This window comes from Ascaphus truei, chromosome 5 (assembly GCF_040206685.1).
Source record: "Ascaphus truei isolate aAscTru1 chromosome 5, aAscTru1.hap1, whole genome shotgun sequence".
NCBI lineage: Eukaryota > Metazoa > Chordata > Amphibia > Anura > Ascaphidae > Ascaphus > Ascaphus truei.
In genome coordinates this window covers 167,988,138-168,000,234 of record NC_134487.1, presented here as the reverse complement: position 1 = coordinate 168,000,234, position 12,097 = coordinate 167,988,138, and the positions used below count along the sequence as shown (strand labels likewise).

Below are 12,097 nucleotides of genomic sequence, written 5' to 3'. Positions count from 1 at the left end.
AATGGCAGATGAGGTTTAATAATAAATGTAAAGTTATGCATTTGGGAAACGAGAATAAACAGGCGACTTACAAATGAAATGGGGAAACATTATGTGAATCTTTGATAGAGAAGGATTTAGGAGTGCTTGTAGACAGCAGGCTTAGCAATAGTGCCCAAATTCCGACAGTAGCTGCAAAGGCAAACAAAATCTTATCTTGCATTAAATGGAAGGGAAGTAAACAGAAATATGCCCCTCTATAAAGCATTAGTAAGACCACACCTTGAATGTGGAGTACAATTTTAGGCAGCCCGCCATAAAAGACATGGAACTAGAAAGTGCAGGGAAGAGCCACCAAATTAATAAAAGGGATGGATAATCTGATTTATGAGAAGATGCTAGCTAATTTAGATTTATTTACATTAGAAAAGATGCGTTTAAGAGGGGATATGATAACTATATACAAATATATTCAGGGACAATAAATGGAGAATTCAATGAACTATTCATCCCAAGGGCAGTAGAAACTACATGGGGTCATCCCTTAAGGTTGGAGGAATTGTGGTGACGTTACACGTCTAAACATCCGGGTCGATATAGATATATAGAGTTATAGATATATAAATATATAGAGAGTACGTTACCATCCAGCAGGGCAGCGGAACAGCATAGAGGCAGCATTCAGAGGTAAGTGTACAAAGAATTGTATTGTAACAGAAACAAAAATCTGACGTTTCGATCCCACAGAGGGATCTTCTCCCCAGGAAGAAGATCCCTCTGTGGGATCGAAACGTCGGATTTTTGTGTCTGTTACAATACAATTCTTTGTACACTTACCTCTGAGTGCTGCCTCTCTTTGCTGTTCCGCTGCCCTGCTGGATGGTAACGTACGCTTTACTTTATGGGACTAGCACCAGGCCTATTTGGATTACAATGGTGGAGTGCTTGCTTTTTTTCTTACCATTAGATATCGATATATAAATATATATACAAAGGGAAAGAAAAGACTGCGCCTGGTATAACTGGATGTGATAACTAGTATGGTGTGTAATTTAGATGTTAATTATATATAAAACAACTCTAATATGTTAAAGAATAACCACAATATGATGTTAAATACTGACAAATACACAGTGCACTGAATAGTAATATACTATAAAGTATGACAATGCAAAAAATGAAAAATTGTAAATAAAAGAATGTGAAAAACAATATAAAAACACAATACATGATAAAATATAAATAACTAATGTATGTCCATGTAAAACAATCAGATACCAAACCAATAATGTGATCTGGAAAAGTCAGACAATGATTTGTCAAGATACTGGCAGCCTTCTTCTTGGGCACAACAACCTCCCTTGACAGACCTAACAGAAAAAAGAAGAAAAAGCGCCCGATCTTCGTGTGATAACGTAGAAATTTTTTAATAAAACATGGACATCACGATTCAAAACTCACAAGATTCCAAATATTAAAAGTATTGTATGAGTAATACTCATGCTCCGACCCGTCGTGTGTTGCCGCCACGGCGCCTCTGCTCCACTGGAACAGCTTCGGATTGACGTCACGCCTCTCTGGATGGTGTTACTCTTTAGAGATTCCTCCGGCAACTCCCGTCTCTTAGGTGTACGTTCCCTTCGTGGTAAAGAGTCCCAATGCACCGGGACAGGGTCTGGCTTCACTTATCAAAACTGACACTGGTTCTAAGCACTTGTAGAATGTCAGTAATAACACGTGTTATTACTCACACGTGTTATCTATCATATATAGATATAGCTATATATATATATATATATATATATATATATATATATATATATATATATATATATATAAAGATAGATAGATATATCTATATATCTCTCAAGTGATAATATTTCCACTGTCAAGATATACTTTTAAATATAATTTATAAATTTGTATTTATTTTTGCATTAAATGCATAGTTCCTTAGACTATTAAACTTGTCCCTGTCACTAGATCTATTTACATTTTTAAAGACCACATCAACATCAATTTTTTCTGTTTTTGTTGGATTTCATTTTTTATTTAATTCTGTATTGATATTAATTTTAAAACCGTGGATTTGCTTAGCGTACAATGCCCTTAGGGTTTTGCTTGAATGATGGGAATCTGCTAATAAGCAGACTGTGATTGAAGTGCATCGGCTAGACATCCGTTGTATTAAAAGTATGCAATTAATTGATTTTGTTTTGTCATTATAATCAATGCTAATTAATTTGGATTTGGAACACTGTTTTATATTTCAGTTGTATAGCATGTGAAGTCTCAATGATGAGCTATTATCTGCACTGTCTAGTAATTGTAATAGTGGATTTCATTGTGGATTAAATACATATTGTATTATGTAGTTCCAACTATATACAGCAAGGCTCCACTTCTCGGCTCCCTGCTTTTCGGCGATCCGCCAATGCGGCGGCACCGAGAAGGGGGCCGCCATGTCTGCGTATTCGCAGAACAGGCCAGTCTGATGTCGCGCATGCACTGAATGGGGGGGGAGGGGTGTTTGCAGAGGTTGCGCATGTGGAGAATGGCGCATTCCCGGTCTGCGCATGCGCACATACCGAAAATCGCCGGTTCCGCTTTCCGGAGATTTTCGCTTTGCGGCGGGCCCTTAGAATGGAACTGCCGCATGCCTGGGGCCCTCCTGTATGTCGATCTTTACAAAACAAGCATACAGTATGTAGATACGAAAAAAAGATCTCTAACAGTTTCAAAATATCTGTACATTATAACTTAATCTTATAGCTCTCACATTGACCCATTATAAGGTATCATACAAATCTATACCTTTCTCAAGAGCCAGTATAGCTATTTGAATGTTTCACTACAATACAAACACAAAGGCATTGAGGGAAACTATAGAGAGTAAAGATAAGAACACTAGACATGAATGTAAAGAATAACTTCCCGGATGAGCGTACAAACTGGCTACCACAAGATCCTACTATCTCCATAAAACGATCCCAGTTCTAATCTTCCAGGCAGCCAGTTCACCAAGTGCTGCTGTTTCAGTGTGTTTTGGAAGTTACAAAGTTGATAAGTTAGGACAATTAAATGGGATTCCAGTAATAAAATACCTTGTGAAAATGGGATCTTTTCATGTGCGCCTTCTCTTTAATGAAGAGAACAAACGCTGATTTCTATGCACACTAATTGTACTGGACAAATTCTTATCTCCATCCATTTAATAATCACTGAGCACTCGCTGTACACTTGAAATTGATGTTAACCAGTAAACTGAACACATATGAGCTCACTTGAATGAGCATGTGACTTACTTGACTGCAAACAAATTATCGTATTTTCCCGATCATAGGGTGACACTGAATATAAGGCGACCCCCTAATTGCAACAGTAGCTGGAAAGAAAAAAGTTTACATACATATAGAATACATACACACATACCAACACTGTCTCTGTGTCTGTCTCTCAATTTGAGCTTCCTGCCACACGCGACATGGCTGCTTCATACATCCGACTGCTGTTTGGCTCGCAAAGTGGAAGGGGACGATTAGGAGGAGTATGTACTTTTCAACTTAACTTTATTGGAAAAAATGTTGCCTTATAATCTGGCAATCCCGGTAATATTTTGGTACCATCAATGGACTAGCACTGCACATAGAACTTTGCATGTACAATTAGTCCTTTCATTTCAGGACGTACATTCTAGTGTTGGTGCCTGGGGCTGAGAGGGACTCACTGAAGATCACAAATAGGGCCGACACTAGGATTCAAATTGGGGACATAAATTCATACATTGGGGTCTAGTTATCAATGTTTCTTGGCTTAAAACTGGTTCACAAAAATGACACCACCAAGTTTACCAAAGCAAAGAGTCAAATTGCTTTAAATTAGATTCTTTTTCATGCATAAATATGGTGCTTTTTTTGCGCTCATTTTGTTAGCGGGGAACTTTAATAAAAAACAAAACCTATAAATCCATCACAATTGCTATGGCCATTGCTCAAATGCAAGTTTTTTTTATTTTCCTTAGAACTGTACAATGTACATCAGAAAAAACACAGGTAGCATCAAATGACTTGTGACTCTTAATGCAATGATGGGAGAATAATGCATTCTAGATATCAGGCGCACTATAGAATTGATACATGACTTCAGATTTCGATTTCAGATCCAGATTTTTACCTTCCGGTGGGTTTTGTGTAATGGATCATTGAAAAGCTATAACAAAATCTATGAATGATCATGTTAACTTTACTAAAGTAATTTCAGTTAATCCGCGAAATAAAGCTTTTTGAACCTCCGTTTAGGTTTAGATTAAAAAAAATATATATTCTGTAAGAACTGAAATGGAAGCTGCTTAAAATGTTTGAGCAAAAAACAAATATTAGTGACACTCTAGGTTTGTAAAGAAAAATAAATAAAAAAGTGGGTAAAACTGATTTGTACCGTCACCCTTTAAAGCTTATTCTAGAACTGCCAAGGCGACCGATTTGGCTGTTTTAGGATGAAATTCCCCATAGATTTCAGTGGAGAATTTTGTCCAAAAACTGCCCAGTTCAGCAGTTCTATTTCCCCACTGTGTCAATGACTGGAATGACTTTTTGATCTCTATCACAATCTAATAGAATATACTTCTATTTCCTGAAGAGTACATTTGAGGACTTCATGTTGTGTAAATCATTGCAGTAATAATTTATTTGCTGTTTTTGGTGAAGGATTTTATCAGTAAACAAATGTTGCAAAGAGCAGCTTGCTAAGAGAAATGGTAGATCTGAAACCCCAGTCTTAAAATGCCAGTATAAACTGGATATGCAGTAAGGTCAATGTATACAGCATTGGTGGCTGGGGCTTTACCTGCGGCCAGGGTTGCCACCTTCTGTTCAATTATAACCTGGACTTTTTTTGTTTTTTGTTTAGAAGGTTTTTATTTATATATTTAACTCTTACCGCCGGATGATGCCGCCACTGTGGAAGGTATCTCCCCCTGCATGGTCCCTGTTACAGGGACTTATCCCTGCTTAAATAAAACAGCATCAGAGCTCTGAGAATCCAGCAGAGAGAGAGTTAATTACAGCCACTCAATTAACTAGTCTACACCTGGACTAATGAGAGCACTGTAAAAAACCTCATGTGAGAGACAGGAGATAGATTCCTTAGCTCACATTTGGGCTGACAGAAGGAGAGCAGAGAGGCCTGCACACAGACACTGTCTTGAGCACAAAGGCTGTGCTGAGATAAAGATATCCAGACACCTATATTTCCTGGACACAGAGAACCCAGGAACCTGCCAGAGACTGACATGGAGGGCCACCTGCTTAAAATACCTCCTGAGACTTTGGGGTGATAGGTTGTAATGGGAATATCCCTCCAGTCCTGCAGATAGGGTCTGGGGATGTAAGTGAGCGCTTACAAAGGGATAGGGGTTTGTTATTTTGTTGTTTTTGTATGTTTTTCCTGGATAAAGGAACAGGCTCAATAAAGCCAAGATATAATTTCACCCTAATCGGTCTCCATTATATGAACCTCTGCACACATCTCTTACAGTCCCATCAAGATGGCTCCGTGATGTCCAATGGCATCGGGTTACCATGATAACAGGACATCATGTGACATTGCGGAGCCATGCGATATGTGGCCATGACAATGGGATACCCTACGACACCGCTTTTCCATGACAACGGGATGCCTAATGGCGACGCGACGTCACGTAATGCCAACATGATACCATTTAACATCGCGGAGCTATCTCGATAGGACAATGCAGGGGTAGATGCCACTGGATGATGCCGCCATCAGAGAAGGTAAGAGCCGAGGCCCAGCACATGTCCCTGCACCAAACATCCCAGCGGCCCTGCAGTAACCCATAGCCCAGACATCCCTAGCCGAAACCCATAGTCTCCAGGTCAAACCCAGAGTGGTGGCAACCCTGTCTGCAGCCCCTAACCCAGGGGTGTGCAAAGTTTTGACCCAGCTCCCCCCTGCCTGCTCAACCCCAGTGCTCGCGCCCCTGTACCTGGTATCCAGCATCAAGTGACGCAACAGAGAGAAAGTGAGTAATTCAGAGGCCTCGCACGCTCCCCGGCATTTAATTTAAATGCCTTGATGAAGAGCACGGGGCCTCTGTAACCACCACGCCCCCCCCAAAAGTCGTATGATCCCCCCAGTTTGTGCACCCCTGCCTTTAACCTCTGTCTGCTTAAGCAATCCACTCTCTCTCTCCCCCCAGTACAGAGGGAGTAGAGATGTTGGTGACATGGATTGTAGCTTCTCCCGCTCCCTCAAATGCTTAACGACCATGTGATGATAAATACTAGCCCACTCCTCTTCTGTACTGATCCCTAGTTCCCAAGTAGCATTAAGCAACTAGCCGGAGCAGCAAGAAAAAAGAATAGCAAGCAGCAAGAAACAGCAACTTCCTTCTGCCTGTTTAGTGTGTGTGTGTGTGTGTGTGTGTGTGTGTGTGTGTGTGTGTACAGTGGTTTGCAGAAGTATTCACTCCCTACCAATAAGTTCTTCAAGTACAAATACTGTGTGTGTTTTCTTCCGACAAACTATTTTTATACAAAGCTGTAATGCTTAAAATGAACACTGTTATATGAAGAGGAGGTTACATGTCAGCATAGATGATTAAAAAAAAACCAGTGAAAGTTACTGGTTGCATAAGTATTCGGCCCCTTAAGTCCGTTTAGAAGCACCTTTTGCAGCAATTGCTGTGATGAGACTTTTTGGCTCGGTCTCTACTAGCTTTGCCCAGTGACAATATAGTGACATTTTTGCCCATTCTTCATGGGAAAATTGATTCAGTTCTCATATGTCAATGAGATTGTCAATGGACCGCAAGCTTCAAGTCTCGCCATAAATATTCGTTGGATTCAAGTCAGGACTTTGACTGGGTCACTCAAGAACATTAATTCTGTTCTTTTTCAACCACTCCAGTGTGGCTTTGTGCTTCGGGTCGTTGTCCTGCTGAAATGTGAATTTCCTCCTCTGTTTCAGTCTTGGCTGACTCAAACAGGTTTTCCTCAAGGATTTGCCTATAGTTTGCACCAACTATTCTCCCCTTCATCCTGACAAGCTTCCCAGTCCCTGCTGAAGAGAGGCATCTCCTTAACCAGATGTTGCCACTACCAATCTTGACAGTTGGGATGTTGGGCTTGCGCCAGACATAACGCTTGTTATTTGACTCAACAAATCCTTATGTTCAGATGGATAGTGCTATCGTGTAAGAAGGGGGAAACTCCCTTTTCATGAAATCCATGTTAATCTCATGCAGCTGTTTCTCCAGGTAAGATGCGTACAGTCTCACCCTGGCTAGAGAATCAAAACAAAAAAGAAAGAAAAGGCAAAAAGCGCAGGAGAACGCCAATAATGTGATGCTGTATAATTAAACATTTATAAACATTTGCAATAATGTTACACTCCCATACCGTTAGCATTAAAACTGCATATAGAGAACAAAGTCTCTTAGAGCTGTGCATTGCTCGCCTCCAGCTCTGCTGCAAGAAGCCCTCCACAGCGTGATGTTCTCACGTGTCTGACGTCACCCCCAATGGAAGCTTCCTTGGAACACAAAACGGAACTAACAGAATCACACTATTAGCGTCACGTGCTTTTTGTCTCTTCTTTTTTTTAAAATATATATATTGTGATGGAGCGGGCTGTAGGCGTGGGCAATAAGACGCATAGACTGAGGGTGAACCTTAACTGGATTGGTTTATTACCAAAAGACAACCAAAACATTGGATACACTGTCCCTTTAAGCAAATCAAATCATAAACCAAAATCCTATTCCCGTTAGGGAAACTGCACAAGCAGATCCCTAGCTAACGGTCTGTCAGCTAAGCTGGTTGTCAGCCCCAAACATGTCATATTATGTGCAAACAAAACAGTCTTTAGGCATAGTAGTATAGTTTTGTATCTTATCTGGTATGTCGCAGGGATTCCTTCACAGGGTCTCCATGTCGCTCTTTCACTCCTTCAGGAACGCAGGTTCTGGGGAGCAATCTTTATCCTGGGTGTGATTCCCAGCTGGACCCCAAAGGCCTGCTTCCAGTCCTAGGGTCCATAACTGCCAGGCTCTCTGCTGATTTGGAGAAGTCTCTCTACCCTCCTCGGGAAAACCTAGCTATCTGTCTTTGAGCAGCTATAAAAGGCAGGCATTTGTCAATCAGGACTTCATTGTCCACACCTCCCAGTTCAGGTTTGAAATCTGACACCCGTGCAGTCTCCTGACGTTTGGAAAGGGAGTTAAACTCTTCACTCCCTTACAATATAAATATATATATATATAGAGACGTTTGGAAAGGGAGTTAAACTCTTCACTCCCTTACAATATAAATATATATATATATATATATATATATCTATATATATATATATATATCTATATATATATATATATATATATATCTGTCGGCTAACAGATTTGACATTGAAGTATCTATGGCATTGGAAATCAGTGTTAACCAATCATTACTTTTGAATGGTGGGCTGCCACCATAATATTACCTTCCACCGCCTCTCAGAAGTTATCCTACTCCAACAATGAAGGAGCTCTCTGATTTAAAAAAATTGCCACTTGCCATCACTGCCATATCCCCTGATGTCTAAGGGCCACTAGTACCTAAAATGGCCATATCTTTCATAATCATGAGATTTGCCCCTCTGATAACATGACCACACCCTCGTTTTTTTTTTTTTTTTTTTAAAGATTAACATCAAAAGGGTTTGGGGCATTTGGGGAGGAGTATAAAAAGAAAGAAGGGGAGGGGGATAAACATTTACAGGTACACTCAGGTTTCTATACATCACACAGTATCAATCCAGAGCATACATCAGTTGTGTCGATAATATGGGTTACTTTCTTCACTCTTCCAGCTATATCTCTATCCCTGCTCAATTTTACTCAAGTAAACTAGCCAGTTTTGGAGTGGGGTGTTCCTGGGTTCAATCTCCCGTGGATGCGGGCTGCCCATATTTCCCAAATTTTGTGGAACTGGGAGTGAGTATCTTTGAGCATACATGTTAGCTTTTCCATCAACATAATATCACAGATTTTGTTTTCAACCGGGGGGGGGGTTGTAAGGGTTTGGCTCGTCTCATTTTGTTGCCAATTCCTTGCTATAACACATTTTGTTGCTAAGAGTATATGTAATATTAGTCTGTCAGTATGTCGGTCTAAATGTTCGATGGGTCCAAGTAGTAGGTATGCCCAAGGGTCCAGTGGAATATCTGTGACGCCCCTTATTAATCTTATCTTTTTCCAATGTACTTGTATCTTGGGGTAAGTCAACCAAATATGCAGGACTGTGCCTCGATTTCCACACCTTCTCCAGCAGTCTGGTGAGTGGGTCGCGGACATAAGATGGAGTTTATGGGGAGTGAGGTGCCACCTATGGAGGACAATTTAAAGTTGAATATATATACATTGCTCTGCTCAGTCTCTCATACCATGTTCGGGGTGCTGGTTCTCTGCAGGCTGGGCGTCAATATGCAGATAGAATAATGATGGGCGCCAGGAACTTTTATAGTACAAACAAAGATCTTTATTCACATAGTTTATAATGCTCGCTGTATAAAAAGCAGACTTAACTTCAGACATTCACTGGTGTCAAACAATATGGCTACTCTGTGCTTCTTGCCCTGGTGGCTCTCACTCCAACACTGGGGAGGTACTTATGCTTGTTTTCCTTAGTATTGATTAGATTGTCAATCTCCTGCAGAGAGATAATGCCCTATCTCAGGGGGCCCTTGTTTGGGGACACATTATTCTCTGGGATCACTGTCCCGTTTGGAACTCTGCAGTAGACATTTAGACACCTGTGTATACAGCATTTTGGGCATGGGGTTGTTGCAGTTATAAAGGCAATAAGAAAACATGTAGCCTTCTAATGACTTAGATCAGGGCTGCGCAAAGTTCTTGGGCTGCGCAGCCACAGCGCTCGCGGCCCCGCCTCTCCTAGGACCCGGCGTCAAATGACGCGGGTCATGTGACGTCCCGACACATGGCCCCACAGCGTCAATTGAGGCTCTTTGCCATGGTGACATGTCACATGACCCCACAGCTTCATTTGACGTTGAGTTGCCATGGCAATGCGTAGCTGAAGAGCCGACAGAGAACAGGTACCTCACGCCTCCCCCGGCATTTAATTTAAATGCTGTGTGGAAGAGTGCGGGGCCTTTGTAACAGCTGAGCCCCCCTAGAAAATGTTGCGCCCCCCAGTTTACGCACCCTTGACTTTGGCAATATGGGGGCAGAGCTAGTCAGGAGGGCGGAGCTAGTCAGAGCTGAGAGCGGAGATGTGCGTGTCAGTGTGTGTGTGTGTGTGTGTGTCAGTGAATAGAGTGGGGCGATCGGAGAGCAGGAGCGGGGCTAGTATTTGTAAGAACTGATAGCTGAGGTGTGTCTCTTCCTCTCTGTGTCTTGGTCTCAAACAGATCCATACTGACATACTCATAGTGACACAGAGCCGATGACGGGTGGGGAGGGGCAGTGGAGTAGCCCAAACACAAGTATTTAATATTTTCGGCCATCCCTGATTACAAAGATAACTCTAAAGACTTTTGCATCTTTTGGGCGACATGTATGTGGGCATATTTATAGCTTTCCTCTTAGGGAGCACCACTTATGTCTGTGCTAGGGCTAGTAGGGGCTAGCTTTTTTAGTGCACTTTTACAATGATTCTGCCGTTGGACTTTGTCCAAGTAATTGTGTATGTCTTTGTATGTGCCTTACTTCACAAGCAAGTTAATTTGCTTGACCTCCACTTGCGGCATGTTCCCTTGCAGGCAAGACCAGTGAGCAGGGCATCATGGGAATGTCTGTGTTTATGGGTGCAAAGCTTGCTAATCACGTAGCATTTTACCCCATTGAAAAGAAGCATGCTACACTACATAATTATACTGCGTATTAGCTTCGTTTCAGCTAACCAGATCACCTTTTTACGGGAAAATCACATTTAAAACCACAAACCGACCATTCGTTTACTGAACCCCAATTGACGAGTCGCATCAAGCGGAACCGCACTATACCTAATTCTGTGGACCTCCTGGTTCTTCACATATATATTTTTTTTCTTTCAAATGCTGGACAAATGAAGTAAAATCAAAGGTGGCTGCCTGAGTCGTCCAGTAGGAAGCTGGTATACCATCCTGTGAGGATTTTGTGACTTCATAATGGCCGTGGGAGTGGGGCTTGGATAGCAGTCATTTTATTTTCCCCAAAACACAAACGCAGAAAAAGGAAACTTTTTATGTGCTTGGGTTCTTGGGAAATCAATATGGTATCTCAGTTACCAGAGGATCTGTGCGGATCAGCTAGTGATTATACAAAAAAAGTATATAGGAGTAAATCAGCCCATTGCATTGCAGCCACCTCCTGGACAAAAGGGCTAACTATGATGGACTACTGCTATTAATCATAAGAATGTTGGGTTTATTTTAGTGTAAATGGGTTTGATCGTTGGAAACCCACCTGTTTTCATAATAAATTAGCCACTGATGTTACTTTCCTCCTCTTTATGTAGTTTGGTTAAACCACAAATGTTTTTCTTGCGCAAAGCTCTATGCACAGGGAGCCCCTCACAGCTGTGTTTGGTGATTGACATTTCATTGCAGTAAGTCTGCTGTTGTGGGAAATGAAAAGGGAACGGTAGTATAACAGAATATTCTTATTTTTAGACTGGACTTCCTCAAGACAATAAAAAGTGTATCTGAGTTGCAAGCGTTTGCACTATAATAAAAATGGGTATAATTGGAAAGTGTATAATATGCACTGTAATGTATTTGTACATATTGTCATAAAACATAAACAATAACTACACACAGGTAATGTTTTTAATTTAAGTGTAATGTTATGTTTAACAATGTAGCCATTTTTGCTGTACATTTAACCTAAAACACATTTCCTTTACTGTTTTTAGGATCTAAATACTATTTATTTGCATATGCATAGGATGGACATACTTTCTCATCTCAGGGACCACCAGCTGAGGTAAGAGGTGACCTTGATTACTAATGCTAGGTTAGTATGTTTGCAGCACTTTCCTGGGCTATAACACGTGTGGGCGGTTACTACTATCGACCTCAGAACATTTAATGCAGAGATTCTCCAACTTCAGCGAACTAA

General features: G+C 41.1%; 1 protein-coding gene across 5 annotated transcripts in view; it reads left to right on the top strand.

Annotated features, from left to right (window-relative positions):
* Positions 1-12,097, top strand: part of RAPGEF6 (Rap guanine nucleotide exchange factor 6) — a 309,945-nt gene that overhangs the window by 67,931 nt on the left and 229,917 nt on the right. For all 5 annotated transcript variants that reach the window (XM_075601184.1, XM_075601185.1, XM_075601188.1 and 2 more), the window contains exon 2: positions 11,892-11,962. In XM_075601184.1, coding sequence (XP_075457299.1) covers positions 11,892-11,962 — 71 coding nt within the window. The remainder of the gene's footprint in view (positions 1-11,891; positions 11,963-12,097) is intronic.